The 23,225-nt window shown below is 38.8% G+C and overlaps 1 protein-coding gene across 2 annotated transcripts in view; it reads right to left on the bottom strand.

The window, feature by feature from the left end:
• The window catches only part of RGS6 (regulator of G protein signaling 6), a 321,463-nt gene that overhangs the window by 259,097 nt on the left and 39,141 nt on the right, over positions 1–23,225 (bottom strand). For both annotated transcript variants that reach the window (XM_075193162.1, XM_075193163.1), the window contains exon 2: positions 17,108–17,207. In XM_075193162.1, coding sequence (XP_075049263.1) covers positions 17,108–17,188 — 81 coding nt within the window. In that variant the 5' untranslated portion in view covers positions 17,189–17,207. The remainder of the gene's footprint in view (positions 1–17,107; positions 17,208–23,225) is intronic.

Genomic DNA, 23,225 nt, shown 5'->3' with positions numbered 1-23,225 from the left:
CTTTCAAGTACTGTTATTCTTATTGGACTTCAATACCTTCAGGTACTGTGCACAACGGAAAGAGTACAGAATCGTGCTTATTGTGTTTTACAGAGTGTGATTGACATTCATGGTGTGTGGCTGCATTGGATACATAAATCATTTCTTACAGTATTGTTTCTTAAATACTATTTAAGTTTGAGTTTGATTCAAAACTAGAGTCCTATTTACATGCTCTACTGTTAGTTTACTAAAAAAAAGTTAATATTTTAAGGGAGCAGTTTAAGTTGAATGTTCCAGTGGTACTTCTTGCATTATATTTCTGCTTAGAAGTTGACAAGAATTGCAATCCTAACACAACTGTCATTGTGTTTATTACATCTCATTGCCAGATTTGAACCTGTGTCCATTATATTGTTCCATTGCTGCTAAGCTGTTACATGTTATATCTGAATTTCTATTATGGTTAGGAAAAGGTTCTGATTGTCAATTTTAGTTTTGCATTTAATAAATGAACCACATGGTTTCAGCACCTAATCCAATGTGTCTGCTTTTAGTTGGTGTCAGGGTCAATTGGGTGCAGGGAGAGATTTTCCTGCATCGATCCTTGGTGAGCGGAACCAGTCTATCATCCCAAAAGGCAGTGAGGATTTAGGTAGAGGCACTGCCTGAAGGTCAAAAGTGAGACAGAGAAGACAAAGACATCCACGCATCGTAAAACCTCCTCACTACTAAATAAAGGGCTTGTGAGCAGGTGTTACACACACTAATTAGAAAGGATGACCACATATTTTTGGCTATGTAGTCGATTTTAAATATACAGTCCATTGTGCTAGTCACAAATAAGGAAAAATAAAAAATGATTCAGGTTAGTGTCCTTTAAAGTCAATTCACAGGTTACAAATAAGTCACAAGGTTTTAATTCCTTTTCAGTATGGGTTTGGCTAATGTAGTGGGGAACTTTGTCATAGGGTTTTACTGTGAATTTATCAATTCATCAAAGAGGAAACAAAAATTGGATTGGATAGATGTGATTCCTGAAGTGAAAGCTAAGCTCAGCATCTGCTCTCAGCCCAGGAGGTACCAAAAGCTTCTTCCTGTAAAATAAGCATATTACGCTGACAGATAAAAGCACAATAGAGTAAATGGAGCTGACATTAACAGCTTAGCAGTTTTAACTCTGTCATAAACTCCTTATGGATCTGGTCATACAAACACATACAGTATTCGAACATATAGTTAAATAAAATATATAAAAGACACAATTATTTCCACTCAAGTCTTGACCATATGAATCCTATGTATATAATTATAAATACATTCTTATAAAAGAACACTTTGTATATCTATAAGCTCCACTGAAAAGCACTTTACATGATACGGTTTAATTGTACTTCAAGCATCCAGTTATATAAAAAGATGTTTGAATGTGGGTTGTCAGATGATTGTTGAGTGCTCTGTTACTTGAGGGGAAGCTGATAGAATTCCTTCAGTAACTGTGTTCTAATCACATTTAGGCTTCCGTGTGTTTTAGTTTACCAAGGCTAGTCCACTTTTTTACTTCACTCAATAGGTTTACTTTACAAGACTGAGGGGTCTAATTATCAAAAAGCCCTGCAGTTTTCAACGAGTTTAGGGCTTTTACCTATTTATAAAACTGCCTGTCGGTCGGCCACTGTCTTCGTATCACCACCACAGGATGGAAAAAATGCTTTATTATTATAAAGCATTTTTCAGTTGTTTTAAAATAAAGTTAGTTATTTTTTTTATTTTAAAAATCTTTCATTTTCTTTTAATAAATGAATCTGGAAGGGGCTTCAAGTTCGAGTCGGCAACCCAGCTTATACATGAGCGGAGGGACCCTGCACCGTCCTGGCAAGTGGTAAGACTCCACTCACCGCTGCCAGTATTACTCCGTTCATGTGCCCGATGACATTTTCTTGTTTAATTGGGCAATAGAAGATTTATACCATATCTTCCAATATGAATAAATATACCCTTTATTTCCTTACAACTGAAGACTCCCGTTGCCCCAAAGTAAACAAGATAAGTGTGAATTAGTCCCGACAACTATTGCCCATTATTTGTGACCTAAAGGGTGTATGCGATGAATCTCATGGCCTGAACAAACTTCCTTAATTTATCAGTTGGAACTTATTGGATCCTCAAATGACATTTGCAGCAGTGAAGTAAAAGTATTTAAGATGCTCTTGAATAGATCTCCTTTCACCAACTGGCTATTCTGTCATGAAGGGAGGGCAGGAACCAGGACTAAGGGCCTACCTCCCAACTGTCCCGATTTCAGGTGTCTGTTCCGATATCCCGCTCAGGGACATGTTTGTCCTGTGGTTGGGAATGTCGGAGGAAACGGGCAGCTTTACAGCGCTAGGCAGCCCTCTGGGGGAGTGGACACACCCCATCATGACTGACCATGCCCTCGTTTTGTAGTGGCCACGCCCCTGTCCCGCTGGTGGGGACAGACATGTTGGGAGGTATGCTAAAGAGTATTTGATACATTGCTTCTTTCATTTTCTCAGAAAGGCTGACAAATTCCTGGCACATTTTCTATGAAATATGAATTTTGGCTGGAGGTGCCTTGGTAGACAATATTTGAAATGAAAAATATTATACCTGCCTTTAAATAGTTCACAGGAAAGTAATATTTTGAGGTCTGTTCACCACCAACATGCTTTTAGCTTTTAATTTTCTGTTAGAACATATTTTGACCTTATTAATAATAATAAATTAGAAATTAATTATAGTACACATATAAAACAAAAATCAAAAGACAGCTGCCTATATTATTTCCCACAGTTCCAATGTACTAGGTACCTGGCGGTAGCTATAGCTGCCCACGGGCCATGCTATAAAGTTTCGTTCCCTAGTGGTCTATTTATCCTTCAGCAGCAATAACACAGCTTTTCTATTTCTGCTCCTCACAGTAATACAAAATCTACTATTGACGCAATTTGCCACTAAATCTTCAACAGGCAGCAGTGCATGCGTGATCTCGCTAGCCAGGTCACGCGTGTGCATTTCCCTTGACATTGGCTTAGTGGTGAGGTAACCCTTAGTATGGCCAAGGCAGCTGAGTATCACTACATAAGTACATAAGTTATACCAGCCAACATGACTTTTTTCATAGAACATACTTGCCAACTTTTTGGAGTTGGCGTCCGGGAGCCTGGGGGAGGTGGGCGTGTGGGGGACAGGGCTCCAAAAATCGCGTCATTTTGGACCAAATGCTGTGATTTCCGGAGAATTGTAGCATTTTGGCCCCAATTCTGCCCACTTTACTAGGAAGTGGGCAGATGCGGGAGATTGCCACACTGTCCCGGGAGTTCATGAGACCCACCCGAAATGCGGGAGTCTCCCGGATATTCCGGGAGAGTTGGCAAGTACGTCATAGAATGATTATACTCCATTTCTTTTTCTTTTCACTTTTCTTACAATTGCAATAACCCGAGCACAGTTAATAAATTGAGTGAAATGTATTTTTTTTATCATCAGTTAACTAACTCAGTCAGGATTGAGAAATGCAAAAACATGTAAAAGCCACAATGTGAACTGCGTACAACAACCAATTTCTAAGTTTTAGTGAATCCTATGTTTTTTATCATATCTCCTCCTCCCTGTCTCCTCTATAAATATTGGTAAACAATCAGCACTGAAATTGCATTGAAAATCTAAAATTATTCAGCATACAAATTAAACACAGATGCAGTGGTAATCTCTACTTGCTTGATCAATATTAAAAACAGTGACATTGACACAGACAAAAGTACCACTGGATATCAGTCTAATATAGAGAACAGTAATGTTTGGTACAACATTGAAATGTCCAGTATACAAGTCAGATGGCACTGAGTGTTAGATTCACACGTCAATATCATTAGGTTTAAAAACACTCCTTGTCTTTAACCTATCCTTTCAACATTGACATTCTCCTCTGCTGTCATCTCTGCCTTCCTGTTAAAACATCGCCATCTGTGCAAGGACAGATCTAGAGCCCATTACAAACAACCAGTGGCAAAGAGACCTAAATCCCTGCTTTGCAAACTATTCCTGGCTCAGTCTGCTCTGATTTTTTGCAGCCGAGACTAGCATATGCCCCTGTTAAGATATAGATAACTATATCTGAGTTTAGTTTAATGCTCCTTAGTATTGAACTACAGTATAAAACACAAAATTCCTATGTTTTTACACTTTAAAACCATAGGTTCCCACTCTACTTCTCATTATATACAGCACCCTGTATTCCTGTAAACATGCAAACCCAGGGTTGATTATAGATAAACCCAGGACAGAGCAGCTCGGATCACGGGGGGGGGGGGGGGGCCTCACAGGGGAATGGAGGCCCCCTTAGCCCAGGGCCCTCCATTCCCTTAATCCGGCACTGCCTGTAAGTGGCAGTTCCCTATTTATACCTGCCCTTCTCTATTACCTGTGTTGGTCAGTGTTGTTTTGTTGTTTTTCCTTATGGTTGTGCTCTCCAGCGTCTCCTGTGCTCTGGGACTTTCACATGCTGCTGCTGCTAACACTACACCGGATTTCACTCCACTCAGCCATTCTACCTACACCTGCTGTATTCCTTTGCTACCAGAATTCAGCTTTACTCAGAAATCTCTGTACAGTATCAGCAATTTGCTGTTCAAATTATTTTATAAGTAAAACCTGCTCAATAAACACCTTATGCTTTTATCACATCCCAAGCTCCATAGCTGTGATTTCTATTGAATCGTGACAACATGTAGAAAACACCCCCTCTCCGTTACCTGAAATGCAGACCAGTTTATGCTGTGATCACATAGTGAAGGAGGACTGAATCAGTCCAGTCTTTGCCAAAAGCATTGAATAGAACTTTCCTTTATAGCACTATCGAAGAGGATTGGACACATTAGTCCTCCTGCACTGGAAGCTCAGAAAAAATTGACGCCTGAGATCAAAGACACAAATTAGGACATTTATGTCACCCAGTGCACAAGAAAAATTAGCTATCATGTATTAGATGTACTAAAACTTACCATTTGGCAATGGGCTTTTATGCAAAGAAAAATGATCAGCTACATAGGTATACATAATCAAGGCCTGTTTGGTGCATTGTACTGAGCTTGAGATGAACACAGTTGAAGCACTTGTCAAAATAGTGACCACTATGGCAAACACAGTTACAATATAGTAGGTTTACCAAATGCTGGAAAGGTCATGAATGGAGCATGTTGCATTCGTGGTTCATCCAACGTTTGTTGAAACTGTTGTATTATATCTGCATGGTATGTAACCTGAAATAAGCCTCCTTGTCTTTTTTGGAGTCATTTCTTATTGAAATGTGCATTGCATCAACCATAAAATGTAAACTGGGTTATAGGGCGGTGGTGTGTGTATACAATATGTTTATCATTTGTCAGTAGAGTTTTCATCTAATACTGCAATACAAGCACAAGAGGTGATTCATCAAGCTCTATTAGTGGCGGCAATACTTGTTCTAGCTGCTAAAGTTCATTCTAGTCAATAGGAGATATATCATGTGGTCAGACTCATCTCTAATAGCCACTTATAAATCACCTATAGAAAGTTTATTTATAAAACTAGATATGTATGTTTCTGCAGCTTCATAACTTCAAAATAGGAAATTCCTATTTTGAAGTTATCACAAATACTTTTTCCTGCTGGCTTCTAATATCCACAGATACTAAGGGGCCTATTTATGAAGGTTTGGGCATTTTTAAGTAAAATGTTAATTTAAGAAAAGCCTAAGATATCCCCTGTATTAGGCAAAGTATAGTATTAAACTGCAGTCCCCATAATACTCAATAGGAATTGCAGTGTGGGCAATTTGTTTTATCAAGTTTCAGCCCCATGGCTAACGTCATCTGATGATGGCATTAGCCATTCAATCCTATGGGGAGAGCATCACAGGAGAGGGATCTTCAGATCCCTTTCAGACAGATTTCCTGCTCTCCCCTGCACTGTTTAGCGCAAATGGAATTTGCACATGTGCGACCCTAGGTCTTCATTACAAAAGAATCATCGTAGGGACAGCCTCCTATTGGATGCGCTGTCCCAACATTACTTTTTTTATTATTATTATTATTATTATTATTATTATTATCGTAGATTTGTAAGGTGGCACAGTGCTCTGCAGTACATATATGAAACAGGGACATAAAAGATAGACAAAATAAATGCAGACACAAAAACAAAGGGTATGAAAGACCCTGCTCATTAGAGAGTTTACATTCTAAGTGGAAGAGAACACAGCTGAAACAAGAGGAGCAAATGTATTTCAGAGTGGAGATTAGGACAGTTGTGAGGGTGCATTAGTGTGAATAGTGTAATCGAGGTGAGATGGGTTTTCTAAAGATTTGAAGGCTGTGAGAAAGTCTGATTGAGCGTGGTAGGGAATTCCATAAGTGGGGAGCAGCACGGGAGAAGTCTTGTAGGCGGGAGTGAGAGGTGGTTACCAGAGACGAGACAAGGCGCAGGTCAGAGGTAGATCTAAGTGGGTGGGAGGGAGAATATTTTGATATGAGACTTGAGATATTTTATAGTATAAAATATCTATAAATATTTATATATACTTTCATAGGTAATTACCCCAATAAGTAATCTGTGATTGTTGCGATGATAATTAACGGGGCAAAAATACAATAATTCTTAAATATGCCACTAGGTGTTAATGAAATCTCAATTGCTGACAAAGGGAAACACACAGACTATCTAGTTTATTAATATTTGTAGCATTGTGGTTTAGAGAAGCCTACAAACATTGGTGAGAAAAAAAACAATTCAAATCAAAATGTGATCTTCTGCAAAGCGGAACAGTCCGGGAAGGTAAATGATAGGGCAGGAGGTGAGGGCAGGGTCTTCCTCTCAAGGAAATTTGTGTGTCCCTTCAAAATTTCCAGTTACACCCCTCAGTAGGTACTGTAACTACAGAGAATAAAGTTTGGTACCTTTAACAACAAAACCTTAAAGAATATTTGTGACATGAATTAGTACCTTTATGTTCTTACATTTCCTCATACTTGCCCACTCCCAAATTCCGGGTAGGTCTCTTGGGCGTTCCCAGGAGGGCAGGTCATTCTCTTGCATTCTGCTCTCTTCCTAGTGACGTGGGTGGGGTGAGGGCCTCCATAACTCAATTGCAGGACTGCGTTGCAAGGGGCGATGCCAAAATGATGCGATTCATGTAACCTTGCCCACCTCTGCACTTGCAATTGACCTTCCCCTACAGTATCTCCCAAAGGGAAGAAATAAACAGTTGGCAAGTATGCGTTTCCTTACATTTTAGAACAGCTCTGTTAAAAAAAGAACTTGTTTTTTTATGTTCCTGTCGCCTTCACACAGTGTAAGCAGACTTTTTGTGGTCTAAACCAATATTGATTAGAATGTAGCCTCTCAATTCACAAGGAAATAAGCAGACATTGCTTTGTTGATGGAGGTGGCTCCTAGTCAACTGGTGATAGCATTCTCATGAACATTATAATATAGCACCAAAATATCTATGGGACAGGTGAATTTTACGTCCATTAAAGTTTTTGAAGGGAATAGAAGCCACTACCTCTGCCGTTTCCATGAACCTTTGGCTGTAATGGATTCACCTGGTTTCCAGAGGAAACTGTTTGGCTTACCCTGCTGGCGTCGTTAGTTGTGAAAGTCCGAGCACAAAAGCTATTTGTATTCAAAGTGTCCAGGAGATTTGTAGTTTTGTTTTTGGCCAATGTGTGATACATGTACATTAACTTTATAAAGATATATTATAGGTATTTAACAAGGAGGGTTTAGTTTTGCTCACTGTTCTGGTTTACACTGAATTTTGAGCATGTTTCCATCAAAGTCCACATTATTTAAGTGTAAATCATTTTCTGATTGTCAATATATATATAAGATGTTCATATAGGTTTATATAACAGCATCTTATACAAAGAAGGAGTTCAGCCATTTACTTTTACATTAATGCACGGAGCTCTATAATATTACATAATTTTACAGTTTCAGGGTATTTGTGTACATATGTGTACACAAATGATGCTGTAGCTTCACCGTCCCCCACAAATTGTATATTGGGGGGAGGGGTTCTTACATCCTGGAGAATGAGGATTGGCAGTGTCAATGTTTTCGCTTGCAGTATGACCTTTATGTACATGTGTAGGTATAGCTTGAATGCTATTCTTTCTAAAACCTATTGGATTAGTTAAAATTAAACTAGACCCGAACTTAAAAAACAAAGTCTGCTGAACTATATTCACTTCAGCTTGGATCAACCACTGCAGTGTTTAAGATTAATTCCAGAAGCCTTCTATACCATTGTTTTCTAAAAATACATTTAACCATTTCTTAAAACTGCTGAATTAACCAGAACAACGAGCTCTGGTTGACTCCACTTCACTATACTTGTCCTCATCATGTTCTCCAGGTATGCCTTACTTATTGCCCAATAAACTTTAAGTTTTACACATTTACCACAACAATTCCCACATTGGTTGATTTTCGGAATACCTTTATTTTTTTTCTATTCCTTTAATTGCTAAGAAAATTTATTTTATTGATGTATGCTTTGTGCATAGGAAAATGTTTAACCTTAGACGCCCATGGGCATAGGTCTACTTTGTCCAAGGTCAGTACTACCATTGGGCAAACCTAGCCATTCACCTAGAGGTAGCACCAACCTTGACACAGTTTAACGCTCAAACTAGGTTTGAAAACACTGCTTCAATTCCTTAAGTAATTTAGAAATAATAAAAAAGGAATGTCACCAAGACACAGACATACATTACACCACTATCAAGTCAACTAGTCCAGTGTATGTATTAAATATTAATAACTACTCTCTGTACCTGTTACACCATTTTTGAATACAACAGATGTACTGAAACATAAGCACTCCATTTTTACAACAAACAAAACCCAAAAAGTCATGGCAATAAAATGTAATGGATAATTATTTAATGTGCTTGCTTTAAAATTATTATGTGGTATATTCTGTCCATTGGTGTGTGTGTGTGTGTGTGTGTGTGTGTGTGTGTGTGTGTGTGTGTGTATGTATGTATGTATATAATATATATATATATATATATATATATATATATATATATATATATATATATATATCTATCTATCTATCTATCTATATATATATATCTATATCTATAGATATAGATATATATATATATATCATAGTCATTTGCAGTCAATTTTGACCACCTCACATGTCATAATATTATTTTCATACACTTTCGGACAAATACTGCAGCGACCTGGCTGTATGCTAAGCGACAGTGCAATGACTCAAACATACGGCAGTTCCTAGCACATCTAGGAGACATTGGCACACAGCAGTGGCAGAAAAGAAAAGTGGTGCAAGATGGAATTGTCCTTGGATAATGAAACCAGTTATGGTTCATTTGATCGCTCCACCCGTTTCTTGGATAACTATGGTAATTCTACAGCTAATACATGACAACTAGCGCTGACCCCCCCCCCCTCCCCTCCCGGGATGCGTGCTTTTATCAGACCCAGACCAATCCAGGGTGCCAGACAATGTACTAAAAAGGGCCACTGTAAAAAGCTCTGCACCACCAAGTTTATTGTGTGAATATGATGGAATTCACCCAGCTGTAATGCTCTGACAATATTGGTGGCATTATCAGAAATTACATATCCTGAGGAGAGTCCAAGCGGGATAAGACATGTTGCAATGACATCCCTTAGTTTTTGTAACAGATTGTCAGCTGTATGCCGGTGATACACAGAGTAGCCTAACTCTGACAAATGTGACGTACTTGGGTACATGCTGCTGCTGTTCCTGCTGGTGAAGGCGAATCACCAACTCAGTGGGCTGTCTCAGTCATATAATCATTAGCTTGCCCAGTTCCGCTTGTCCCCATATCTGTGGTTAAGTGTACAGTGGGTAGAATGGCATTTTGTAGTCCAATAACTACATTTTTACGAACCTTCTGGTAATGGTGAGGAATAGCTTTTCTAGTTAAATGGTGTCTTGATGGAATTTGGTAACAGGGACACAAAACCTCAAGTAACTGTCTAAAACCAGTTGCGTTAATTGTGGATATTGGATGCAGATCTAATACTAGCATAGTCGCCATGGCGACTGTGATCCGCTTTGCGACTGGGTGACAGCTTTCATACTTGATTCCTCTTGCAAAGGATTGTTTAACAGTCAATTGTTGTAAACTACTAGTAGTCTTCTTCTTGGTCTGCTTCTGGGATGAAGATTCACCCCCAGCAGCAGCAGCAGCAGCATCAGCGGGACTAACGCTCAAGGAATCCAGGATAGAGGAGGATTCATCTAGCCTTACCAACTTTGTTGCAGGACTAACTCCGATCGCTACTGAGGATATTGATGAGGACGGTGTTGTGGGTGTAGATTGCAGGTGTCGGAATGTAGCTGCGAGACGGGACCTAGCTGATGATGGACTGCTTGTTGTTATTTTTTTAGCATAAGCTTCTGATTTTCCCTACAGCTTGCCATGAACTCGCTTCAAATGGCGTAACATGGATGAGGCTCCTAGATGGTTAAGGTCCCTACCGCTACTGACTGTGGCTTTATAAATGCTACAAATGGATTTTTTGGTCTTATGTCCAGGCATGACAATGGCCTTCTTCTTATCACGTGCAAGAACTGCTTCCACTGATGCAGGACTTACACAAACAGCATCATCCTCCTCAATAGCGCCTTCATCAGCTACACAAATATCCCCCTCATCCTGTTCCAATTCCAAAGTGGCAGCCTCAATTTGTGTATCACCGGCTACACTTGGGCTGTTCAGGCACACATCTGCAGAAATGCTGAAAGGGGTCTTCTTTATGTGTACATTATCAGAATGGTCAGGATTACATATAGCATTCGTGGCTAGACTCTCCTTAGGGATTTGTGTCATTTCTGAATCTGAACATACATTTTCCTCTAATGTCTTACTGTTTTATTCCAGCTCGGCTTTTACACGTAAAAGTATTTGGACACCACTTTTGGGGTCCGAATGACAAGGGCTTGCTAGGTCACGACTGACCTCCAAGAAGATGCCTCAGTCACAGTTGCAGAACTAGCATTCATAGAGAAAGGCGAAGGCCTCCGTCTTTCCTTGCCACTACGTGTGTAGAATGGCATGTTGGCAATTTAATTTTTTTCTGCAGATAACTTTGCCTGGATTACAGCTATTTTTCTCTTGACCTGGATGAAAGGTGTTTTTTTACATTTTGGTTTCCCTGACTTACAAACACTATGCACTTTAACATAGGCTTTACCAGATGATGTATAGGGAATACTATCATCATGACTGGTGCCAGCAGCTGCTTGGTGCTCCTGCTCTTCTGTGTATTGCTGTGAATCCATTTTGAAAACACCGTACACTTGGACTGCAAATTCAGAAGACACAGCCTGCCAGCCCTAGTATTTCTATTTCAGCAATGACAATTAGCAATGGAGTTCTCCTCTTTGTGTGTAACCTATATAACACTGTACATTATGTGACTGCAGATTTAGAAGACCCAGACCTATTAATTCTATTTCAGCAATGACAATTAGCAATGGTGCAATGGAGCTCTCCTGAATGTCACTGGAGACTTTGAAGAACACTGCTACCCCTCTTCTTTCTATTTTACCTATGACGCTGCCCAACTGGTCTACAGATTGCCAAAAACTGTGCTACCCCTTCTGTGTCCCTCTGTGAAATGGCGCTGGATCGCCGTGGAGGGCGGTACTTATAGAATCCAAAACTCGTGAGATCCGGTGACGTAACGATGATGTTTTGCCTCGTTTTCCGAGGGCGCGCAAGCTGGCTCAGTACTTTACTCGTATCTGCTAGATTCGGGTGTGTTCGGTTCTCGGGGAACCGAGTCTGAGCCGATTATATATAAATTATATATATATATATATATATATATATATATATATATATATATATATATATATATATTACACACACACATAAATTAAAGCTACACTGGTGAATATTTTGTTTACCACTTTAAAATATCTGCAGAATAGGGGTATGAAGACGAATCAGAAGCCACAATGTCTGTGGATAGAGGTTGTCAAATGTCATCCCACTCATCCACAGCCACCACCAATGCATTACATAGTCCTGGTTTTCAGCCTGAGACTTATCACGGGAACCAAGAAATACGGCTGCATGGAGCAGACCTCTGGGAGGGGACAGAGCTATAATGCTCCAGATGGTAGTGCAGCTTTAAGTATTATTATTTTATTAAAAAACAATAGAGAGTTAGGTATGTGTAAAACTAATACAAAAGTATGTTAAATAATGCATTAGTTTACTAGTACACAACATCTTAAACAACAACAAAACAGCATGAAGACTGATTTCTGTGTCTCATCACCTGCTGAAATAGGACAAGTTTCAACTGAAAAGTATAGGCTTCTGTTCTGCTCATGGGTGATGAAAGAAAGATAAGCTCCACCACTTACTCAGTTTTTGAAAAGCATCAATAATGGATTGAGACACATTGGAACATATTTTGTTTAATATGTTTTTGGGTGTGTTATTTATCTCAATCAAAATATAAAATATATAATTCTTTAGCGGTTCTGTAATCTTCAAAAAGGTCACACATTACCCTTAATCTCAGTAATAAGTTAAAACTATAAATGTAATGAAAGAAATAGACGCCTGTGTAAATCAGCAGACATTTCAAACAAGTGTTACACACTATAATAAACAAATCTGACAATAAAGCAGAAAGAAGCTGGGGGCCACAGATAAAGGCTCGGAGGGCGGCATGTAGCACTAGAGCCGTCTGTTGCCCATCAATGTTCTGGAAAGATTAGCAAATTACTAACCTGCATTTGTGTATGTAAAAACGAATGGGGCCTCCCAGAAATAGCTAATTATTATTACGCTACCCATTTGTGTTACTTAGATTCCTGCCCTCCCCCATCCCTATCCAGATGGCTCCAGTTTGAGACACTATTACTTGGGCAAATCCTCTACCATCAATTTTGAACTCTTCTAAATGCTCTATATCAATTATTGATCTTAGAGACCTTGGTCCTGAGTCATTAAGTAAGGCAAAAAAAGAGTAAATCTTCTCCAGGACAAATCATATTCTAATGCAAAGGGTGCAAATTACTTTATTATTTTGCTAATAAAGAAAATACTGTCTGTTTTTTCTTGTAGCACAAAAATACTTGATAACTATATTTTTACACCGAAATTTAAAGTTGATCTAGGACATGCCCTACCCCAACTATAAATCTGTCCCACACATTTTAAATTTACCTCCCCCTCCAATGCAACATGGTTTTGCCCAGGTGCATAGTTACTTCTTTTTTTTTTTGCTTTGCTCTACTTAATGACTCAGGCCCCTTGTTATTAACTTTTCTAGGGATATATGGCTATACACCGATAAGAAATTTAGGCTAACTACAATGCCCTCCCCCATACCCTCAATTTGGGAAAATCCCGATTTCTCACCAGGTTCATCTCCCTTGGGTAGTCATACCTGGAAGAAAATTAATGGGGAACCTAAGTTGATTTATGATTTTATTGATGGAATGAGTTCGAGATTCTTGTACACCGTCTCAAAGAAACATGGTACATGCAATGTTTTTGAACATTAACAAATATGTTCTTATTTATAGTCCTTACCTAGACTACAACTGTTTAGGACTCATACTCAATTTGAGTGCATGTATTATTTGAGTCCTAGCATGAAAAGTATGATCTCTATCCTCAGTCATTTACTTTGGACTGCCAATGCAGAACCCATGCTAGGACACGAACTTGGCTGCATAGGGTATTTGCTAGTTTTTCCTTGTGCTGGAGGCGATGAGGGCAAGGAGGTAATTTTATCCATATTTGTTGGGAATGCCCCAAGATCTCAATATTCTGGAGGGAAAGCTATATGATGAAGGAACAGGTACTGGAGACTACATTTCTATTTATCCCTGGTCCGTGCTTTTGTGCCTTTCTGTTCCTGGTTAGGCCCCCAGTCCAGTAAACATGTTACACATATAATAAATGCAGCCAAATCTTCTGTAGCTAAATTTTTGGAAGGACCCGTGCCTGCCTCCCTGCAAAATGCAAAGAATAAAATTTGGTTTCCCGCAGGGGGTAGGGGACCTCCAGAATTATTCAAATATTATTCTGCAGCCCATTTAACCCGACTAATGGACTGGTTAATCCTCCATCCCATTCTAGATTGCTTGAAATTGAAACTGTTATTGCTGCTGTCATTTCTTTAACTTCTATTTTGACTTCCCCTGTGGTGGCTCTAAATGATCCTATCATTAATTTTTCTAGATCTTTATGTACTCTGTTCAGAAATTCAAATTGTCTGCCATGCCCTCCTTACTTATTATTGTTTGGGATAACCCTGATTTTCAGCCAGGCTCTCCCCTTTTCTTTGCAGCCATCCTTGGAGAAAATTTCCCAGTGTTCCAAGACTGCTTTATGATTTCCTTTATAGCTTGAGATGGAAGTCTTTGGATTCCCTATCAGAGAAATGTGGCCTGCCCCGGACTAATGTTTATGTTATACTCCTATTTACAGTCTATCCTTAGCTCTCAGGGCCTAACTCCTTTTGAGAGACTATATTATTATACCCCTTCGAGACAGATCATGATCTCCATTTATCATCATCATCATTAACATTTGTTTATATAGCGCCAGCAAATTCCGTAGCGCTTTACAATAGGGGACAAACACAGTAATAAGCAAACTGGGTAAAACAGACAAAGAGGCGAGAAGGCCCTGCTCACAATTTTAGAATCTTTATGCTTTACTTAGATCTGCCACTGCAGAATCTTCATTGGGGCATGAGCTTGAATGGGAAAGAGATCTTGGACCCCAGACAGATGATGAAATGTGGAATCGGATTAGAGAAGAACCTGTCTCGACCTTGATTAAATAAAATTCTTATAAAATTTATTTCAGATGGTACCTAATGTCCATAAGGTTAAACAAAATGCTCTCCAGTTCCTCATCTCTGTGCTGGAGAGGCTATGGGCACAGGGCTCAGGGGAGCCTTTGTTCATTTTTGGTGGCACTGTTTGAAGCTCTTAAACTTAGGGAGAGGTGTTCATACCTTGATTGAGCAGGTTTTGGAAATTACATTTCGACTCTCTCTTTGGACTGCTTTTGCTGTGCCTCCCTGTGCCTGATTTGGGGCCACAGGCTTCTAAACTTATTGCTCATATTTTCAGTGCCGCCAGGCCCTCCATATTTAAATTCTGAAAAGACCTCTCAACATCTCCTCTCCATCATGTGCTGAACAAAATTTGGTTCATTGCGTCCATGGAGAAAGTCAATTATCACCTATAGGGTAAGGCAGACATATACGCACCTATCTGGGAACCTTGATTGGCATTTTCCACCCATACCTCTACCATCCCATCACTACTGACCTCTGTCCATTAGTGTGATCCCTCACATTATAAGGATACTTGCTATGACTCAGTATTTTATTGACTTTGTTACTTGCTATTGAGTTCGACCTCTGCAAGACACTCTGCTCCCACTACCCTCCCTGTTCTCCTCCCTACTCATATAATATGCTTCAAAATTGAAAATCAAATGACATGCTGACAATGTTTTGTTCTTTGTATAATTGTTATGTATTTGTGTTTTGCTGTTACATGATTGAACATTTTATTTTCCGTTTATGTTTTATTATTCTTTCTACAAGCTGTCATTTCAAATAATAATAAAAATAAAAAGTATAAAAAAAAAATATGTGGTTTCTCGCTTCTATGGAAAAAATTGAATAGCAGAAGGAATAGAATAGGAAAGGCAAACAAATTCGATCCCATATGGGAACCCTGGATCACATTTGGCTCTTGTCACTCCATAATTGCTGAATATCGTGTTCTATATTGGCCCTTCCCACTGTAATAAGAGCCTAATGGGCTTGAGGTATTATTATTTCCCCTTGCATACTATTCTTTATTTGCTCTGTTTTTTCTCCCATTTCCTTTCTTTTTTCTACCCTCCCTCTTTAATTTAAGATTATTCATAAATTGTTAACATTGCATACTGGGGTAATGTTCTTTTTCTGCTTTTGTCATTTTATCATTATAGAACTTTTTTTTTTTTTCTTATTTATCATGGTTTTATAAATTGTCATTTCAAAAATAAAAAGTTTAAAAAAGTAATGTAGACGTATAAGTGTGAGAGAATATAGGGCATGCATTACATATTGACATTTAAAATGTCTGGTGTTTTCTGATGAGTCCATGTAAACTGTCACAACTACAGGCAATGTAATGATTTATTATACACCCCAACTCTGAGTTGACAGTAAAAAGGTTTTGAATATTCAAATACATCACAGTAGCAAGGGATACATTTGACAGCTTCCTGTCACTCAATTAAAGTATTAGCATCCACATACAGCTTTATGCATAAGTGTACACAGTATTTTTCAGGCAAAATTCAACAGTTAGTAAAGCTTACAATCTGAGATACAGGAAACAAATGTACTCACAAGGAAGTCTCTCTCATTGTATTAAAGTGTATGCCATATTTTACCACTGACCTATACATTCCCCTTCGTAATAATAAACATAGACCCCACTGCAAAGAAGTCAGGAGGGTTGCCCTATAGCACAAAACCTCCCCATAAAACAAAGAACAGATAAAAATACACCAGACAAATCAAAATGCAAAAAAATGCAAAACTAAGCAGGCAAAACAAACAAACAAATATAATAGCTTGCACAAAGAAAATCTTCAAACAAAAGAAATTGATGATCGCTAAACACGCAGCTATTTCCATGGACGACTTGCCCATTGTAGAAAGAATGATTGCAGATTGTTACATATATGGGCACAAAACAACTACCAATCCTGATGGAGACCTATCGGCTATCAATCGGAATTGGTGGAAACCGTTGTCAGAGCTAAAAAGGCCCAATGAGTCCAAATCAGATGAGCCTATAGAGATTATTTACTACATTAATTTACAGTGGGATGTTATAAATTCTACCTTACTATCCTGGGCTTACCTAATAAATGCCATCATTTCTAATAATTATTTTTTTTTTCCCCAGGTGTATAAACATCATAAAAACATGCACCATGCATCCTTACAGCAAAAACATGCTTTATTCATAGAGAAGCGACAGGAAATGCGAGTAGGATATTCTTACTTTTCTGTAGACAATCATATTTGGAGTGTTGTCCTCAGGATCTGAAACTCCAACAACACTTGCATCAGAGGACTGAGCCATGATTGGTTTGTCACTGACACTGAAATAATAAATACAGAAGAACAACTGAGACAATTCAAAACAGTAGAGAACACAACATTAACGATGCTCAGAACACAAAAAAACTCAACATTGTTTTGGCGACAGTACAATAGCAGTGTACGAGCAACATGATTCTAGAAGACACACAAAGTTATTAGTTAGATCACTCAAAGGTTTCCATGAATATTCAACCAAACCTATGCATATTTCTGGGGAAAAACATATTGTACATACATTTAATACAGTACATTGTTAAATGCTCTTCAGACCCTGCTGTGAATGATATGAATGAGTCCGCACCAAGGGGCCTATTTATTATGTATTTATCTCCAGCACAAATAGTGCCTTACACATCAAGAGGTCACACCTTGAAAATCAATTGAATAAATTCTTCATTCAAATAAAAAAACATTTTTTTATTAGGCAATAGTAGTTACATTTATTTTTATTTTTTCTATGTTTTTTATAAAAAAAATTATAATTAGTGGAACTGAAAGCCCAATTCTGTGATTGTAGTTCCACTGCACATGTGTGAACTGGCTAGCTGAGTCACGCATGTGCATATCCCCTCAGACCTGCATGGCGAACCAGTAAGTTAACGCTTCCCTCTGGGGGCTAGTACCACCAAGTATCACTCGGTTGCCATGGCAAAATTTTAATAATAGATTACAGAAATAGGTGATTTTCATCAGATATTAATAAGTAGACTGCCAAGTATAGTCCATATAGATGTATAATCTACAGAATGCCATTTCAAAGGTTATACTGATGGGTCTGTAGATGCTGTTCCATACATGGATACATTCACAAATGCATATATTCAGAGTTTGTGTGGCGGATATTCATGCAAGATCAGAGAGTAGAATTTTTACAAATATACTTCAATCTTAGTCACCTGACTGCCTGCAAAATGTTATAGCTTTGTTTTAAGCAGAACAATATTTATTTTAGTATATTTATTATTTATATGTTTTTAAGCATTAAAATGCTAATTAAATATATTTCAGACCTATTCATTACCATTGTCAAAATATTACACAATGGGTATAAAAAGTACACACACTGTAATTGAAATTGCAGGTGTTTGTGATATTAAGCTGGGTACACACTACAGAAATTTCGACCAACTTTTTATGCCAAGCGATTTTACATGCGATCGATGATCTGATCGCTCGGTCCATGGACTGCACACACACTAGCCTTGTTTAGGATGATAAAGGGAAGAGCGGACGTCCCTTTAGCGACTTTTTACAGCCATGTTGTCGTGAGCAATGACTGTAATTTCGTACTCACTGTTGTGGATCGGTCGGAAGTTTATACACACTACACAGCGGTAACGAGATTGGAACGAAAATATTAAACGGTACGACCAACCATATGAGGCGAGAATCGTCCATTTGGGCAGACTTTCGACCATCGTGTCACTGTACACACTGACCCAACTTTTGAACGAGCGGTCGTATGTCGGCTGTTTGAGCCGATTATTGGACGAAAACAGTGTAGTGTGTACCCAGCTTAAGGTCTGAAATCAAGATAAATCATGCCAAATCTTTTCCCACCTTTCACTGTGACCAAACAACAAGTAAAAATCAATTCACACATCCAAGTCAACCAAGCATTGGCTTTAGAAATGGAATATCAACAGGGGCGGGCTGGCCCGAGGGGCAGCTCGGTCAGACCGCTATTAGGGCCGGGGGGTAGGCAGGCCGGCCGCCCCCCGGGTGCAATATAGCACTTTTTCACCGGCGGCTGATGCGGCCGCGTCAGCGCACAGGCGGCCACATCACATGACAGGGGATGCGGCCGCGTCATCAATGACACAGCCGCATCCCGTTTTATGCAATGCGGCCGTCTGTGCCCCCCGGCCATCCCTCTCCCAGCCTGCACCTGAATATCAATGTCTTGGAATGGCACAGTCAAGCCCAGACTTGAATCTCGTTGAAAACCTGGGGAATAACCTGTGCACAGGAGGTTATCTTAATTCACAAATTGACAGTCCTTGAACTTTTTTGCCTTTTTGCAGGAAAAAGAGGGATAGAATTGTAAAGTCCAATTGTGCTAATTTGATAGAGAGTCTTTTTGAATAAGTTTTTGCTATAATAAAAGCAAGAGGTGCCCTGACAAAGTATTAGTATAGGGGTGTGCACACTTACACAACCGGGTTATTGTAAAAAATATGTTCCTAAACAATGTCTATTTGTTTTTCACTTGAATTTTGTTGGTTGCAAGGTCATATTAAATGTGGAAAAAGGTCTGACATGATTTATATTGATTTCAGACTTTCCGTCATAAACACCTGCAATTTCATTAAGGGTGTCTAGACTGTTTTATATCTGCTGTATATGCATACTACAAAAAATATCTTGAGATAGAAGTCTGTTTGTTTTACTCCTCTAGGCTACACTTATTGGGTCTGATTCATTAAGGAAAGTTAAGCAAATGTAAGCAAGTGATACAAAACCATGTTGCATTGGAGGGGCAGGTGAATTTAAAATGTGATGGCAGATTTATATTTGGTGTAGGGCATGTCCTAGATCAACTTTAATTTTTTTAGTGTACAAATAAGCTATCGAGTATTTGTGTGCTACATGAAAAAACAGACAGTATTTTCCTTATGTGCAAAATAATAAACTAATTTGTACCCCTTGCAATACAACTTGGTTTTGTCCAAAAACTTGAGTAAGAAAACTTACTCAATTTTTTGCTTAACTTTCCTTAATGAATCAGGCCCAGTGTGCCAACTTCCCCATCCCCACACATGCACATTTTATCACCACAGAGGCATATCTGAATAAAAGCAATGAATTTATTATACCAGTAATTTCAATTAATAATTATTTGTCATACTGGAAAGCATTCATAATAAAATAAGAGTAAAAAGAAGACAAGGGGAAGCCTGACACTTATAAAGGTCTGCCACCCAAGGCTAATACCTACATGGCCTTTCCCCAAATTTGGGCCTGCCAGTTGTACTATTTTAATAAGGCGAGCCTTTTGAGAAATGTTATGAAATTAATCTTTTTAAAAACTGTAAACAATTAAGCAAAAAAGTTAATATTCCACAATGTTTCTGAACAAAAAGTGTATTTTGATCTATTGTGCTGTAAAATCATACTTGCCAACTTTTAGAAACTTAATTACAGGAGGTCCCAGGCAGGGGTGTGTGGCTGGAGGGTGGGAGGGGCATGGCACGGTGAATTGCGTAATTCTGGCCCCGCCCCAGCGACAAAATGATGATTTTGTCGCAGGGGGCGGGGCCAAAATTACGCAATTCACCGCAAATCGCGTCATTTTGATGGGCAAATTGCTGTATGCGGGCTACCCAAATTTCCTCTGTTTGTCATTTTGAGAAAATACTCATGGACCTAGCCTCCACTTACTGAAATACCCAGGAATATTATCCCAGGGAATTGAGTGTGGCTGAGTTTAGGGGTAAGAGCTAGTTAATAAGTTGATTTAGACACTCTGGCTCAGTCAGGGTGATGGGAATTCCTAACAGCTCCTGGATCTCTTTTAATCTTAATTACATTTATCTTCTGCTTCAGGTCTAGAGAATATTTAACACAAGGATAAATGCAGACATTGTGAAAGTGTATATTGGAAACTAAAGTGTGCAAAAAACAAGGTACCTGAATGATACTGCAGCACTCATTATAACACAATTTTTGTACTTATTTATTCAACATATATTTAACAGGGGAAAAGGTAATCATGAATGTGTCAGCTATCTAATTAAGGTTTACACACAGCACCAAGGAAACTACAGATAAGCATGCCTGCCTGAGCGTGTGTGCTGAACTTTGGTGGCCAAGCACATGATGAAATGTGATTGTGTTAAGGAATATCCATCTTGGTTTTACTTAATCTCCTTTATAGTCAGACGTACATCCCCCTTTCATGAGCAGACCACTTTTTAATCTGGCAATCTGACAGTTGCACCAAGAATAATGTTCTCCAGTTTTAACTTTATGACATATTCATTAATCTACCCAAGCAAATGTTGTTTTTTTGTTTTTTTTGAGTGGTGGGATGGCCAGGTTCAGGGCCAGTGTAACACAATAACCCTGGGTAAACTGGGTTTCCCAGAACTCTCCTGAAACTATATGCAGAAGCACTTATTAAAATCCGTTATATTGCGTATAGAGAGGGAATGAAGTCAGTCAGTTTGTGCTCCTTTGGCTATAACAAGGTAGCATAAAAGCCATGCGTGTCTACTTTCTCTAAATGTTTAGGAAGTAATCCCACACTCACGGCAATGCTCCTGAACTAATGGGAGAGCAGGCCAGCCTCTCACATCCAGCCCTCTTACGAGTGAAGTGGGAAAACTGGGTGCCTAATTGACGCAATTCGTGCAATTGGTCTCCATTTCAGAGTCTCTCATGAGGCTTCCAACCTCCTCCCCAGGTCTGAGAGAGTGAGACTGATATGACAGCCAATGTCATTAAAAACTATCTTCATCATAATGAAGAACAAGGAGTCCTGGAAGTGAAGATATGGTAGCCACGGAGCCCTGATCTCAACATCATCGAGTCTGTCTGGGATTACATGAAGAGACAGAAGGAAGCCTACATCCACAGAAGATGTATGGAGCAACCTCACTGCTGAGTTCCTTCAAAAATTGTGTGCAAGTGTACCTAGCGGAACTGATGCTCTTTTGAAGGCAAAAGGTGGTCACACCAAATATTGATTTGATTTAGATTTCTCTCCCTTTCATTTATTTAATAAACTATTAACACTTCTATTCTTGAAAGCACTCTTACTTTGCAGCATTTTTTCCACACCTGCCTAAAACGTTTGCACAGTATTGTATATATAAAATAGTTTCTGCAAAAGCATGGACCAGGGGTGGTCAAAGCCCATGTTTCCCTGAATCTCTAATTGAATAAAAGTAAACACTATTTCTGCTAGGTACAAAACATGTCATATTTTAATGTGTAATAGATTAAAAAAAAAAGTTAAAAAGGTGAATATATATACCATAAAAATGTCAGAACTTACAGGTCTCAGAAATGGTGGAGCATGAATAAATAAATGGATGAACCTTCACAGACTAGGCTGGGTTAGTCCTTACATAATAATAATAACAACTCCTTGGCCAGAAATCACAGCTTCCAAACATCTGGTTGTAGCCAGCTAATAGTACTTCTTGCTTTATGAATTTTATTTCCTCTGCTTTTCCTTACAGTCTTCTTCTAGAACCAAAATATTCGTAGGTCTTATTGCATGCACTGCATGTCTGAGGTCTCTAGACATATTTTCACTACTATTCATGTATGAGGGGCATTCCAAAACCTTCATATTTTAATCTTGTAAGCTCTGAACAGAATAAGAGAAAGAGTTGTTTTACAATACAAAGTGTATACATGCTTCCATGTGCAGCAAAGTGTTGCAGGAATCTGGTGCCATCATTCCAGTCTTCTCTGAAACCAATGTGGTGTTTGCACAGCGTTCCAAAGCTAAAAGGGGACAGTTCCATGATCCACATGCTACCCACAATCATGTATGTGTTTTACACTTCAGTGTGCTTCATCAGTTAAAGGATATTTTAGATCTTTATCTTGCTGAAATATCATATTTCTCAGCTTCACTTTCTTCAATGATTCTGCGACATTAGCTTCCATGATTTAGTGGAGTCCATTTTTCCTTCCACCTGGGGAATATCTCCTGTGCCACTGGCGAGGACACAACTACAAAGCATAATAAAGCCACCTCCATGCTCAATAGTTGCCAAAGTGGCATTTTCTTCAAATGCGTTTCCTGTTTTTCTCCAGATGCATATTTTGTACTTGTGCTTTGCCCCCTTTAGGCATTGACTTTTGTGATGAAGTTGTACATTTTTGTGTAACAGATACTTTTCTATGCACCTGTATACCACTACTTTGGTCCTTCACAGTGATATATGGCTTCTGGTTGTCATATCTGACCAGTTTGCAAGCAATTCTAGCAGAGGTTGTTCTGGGTGTTTCAGATCTTGAATCTTGACTTCAACAATTCCCATTAACTTCATTAGTTAATG

Source organism: Mixophyes fleayi, chromosome 12, assembly GCF_038048845.1.
Source record: "Mixophyes fleayi isolate aMixFle1 chromosome 12, aMixFle1.hap1, whole genome shotgun sequence".
In the NCBI taxonomy this organism is placed as follows: domain Eukaryota; kingdom Metazoa; phylum Chordata; class Amphibia; order Anura; family Limnodynastidae; genus Mixophyes; species Mixophyes fleayi.
The sequence above is the reverse complement of the archived record's forward strand: the minus strand, read 5'-3'. Positions and strand labels throughout refer to the sequence as shown.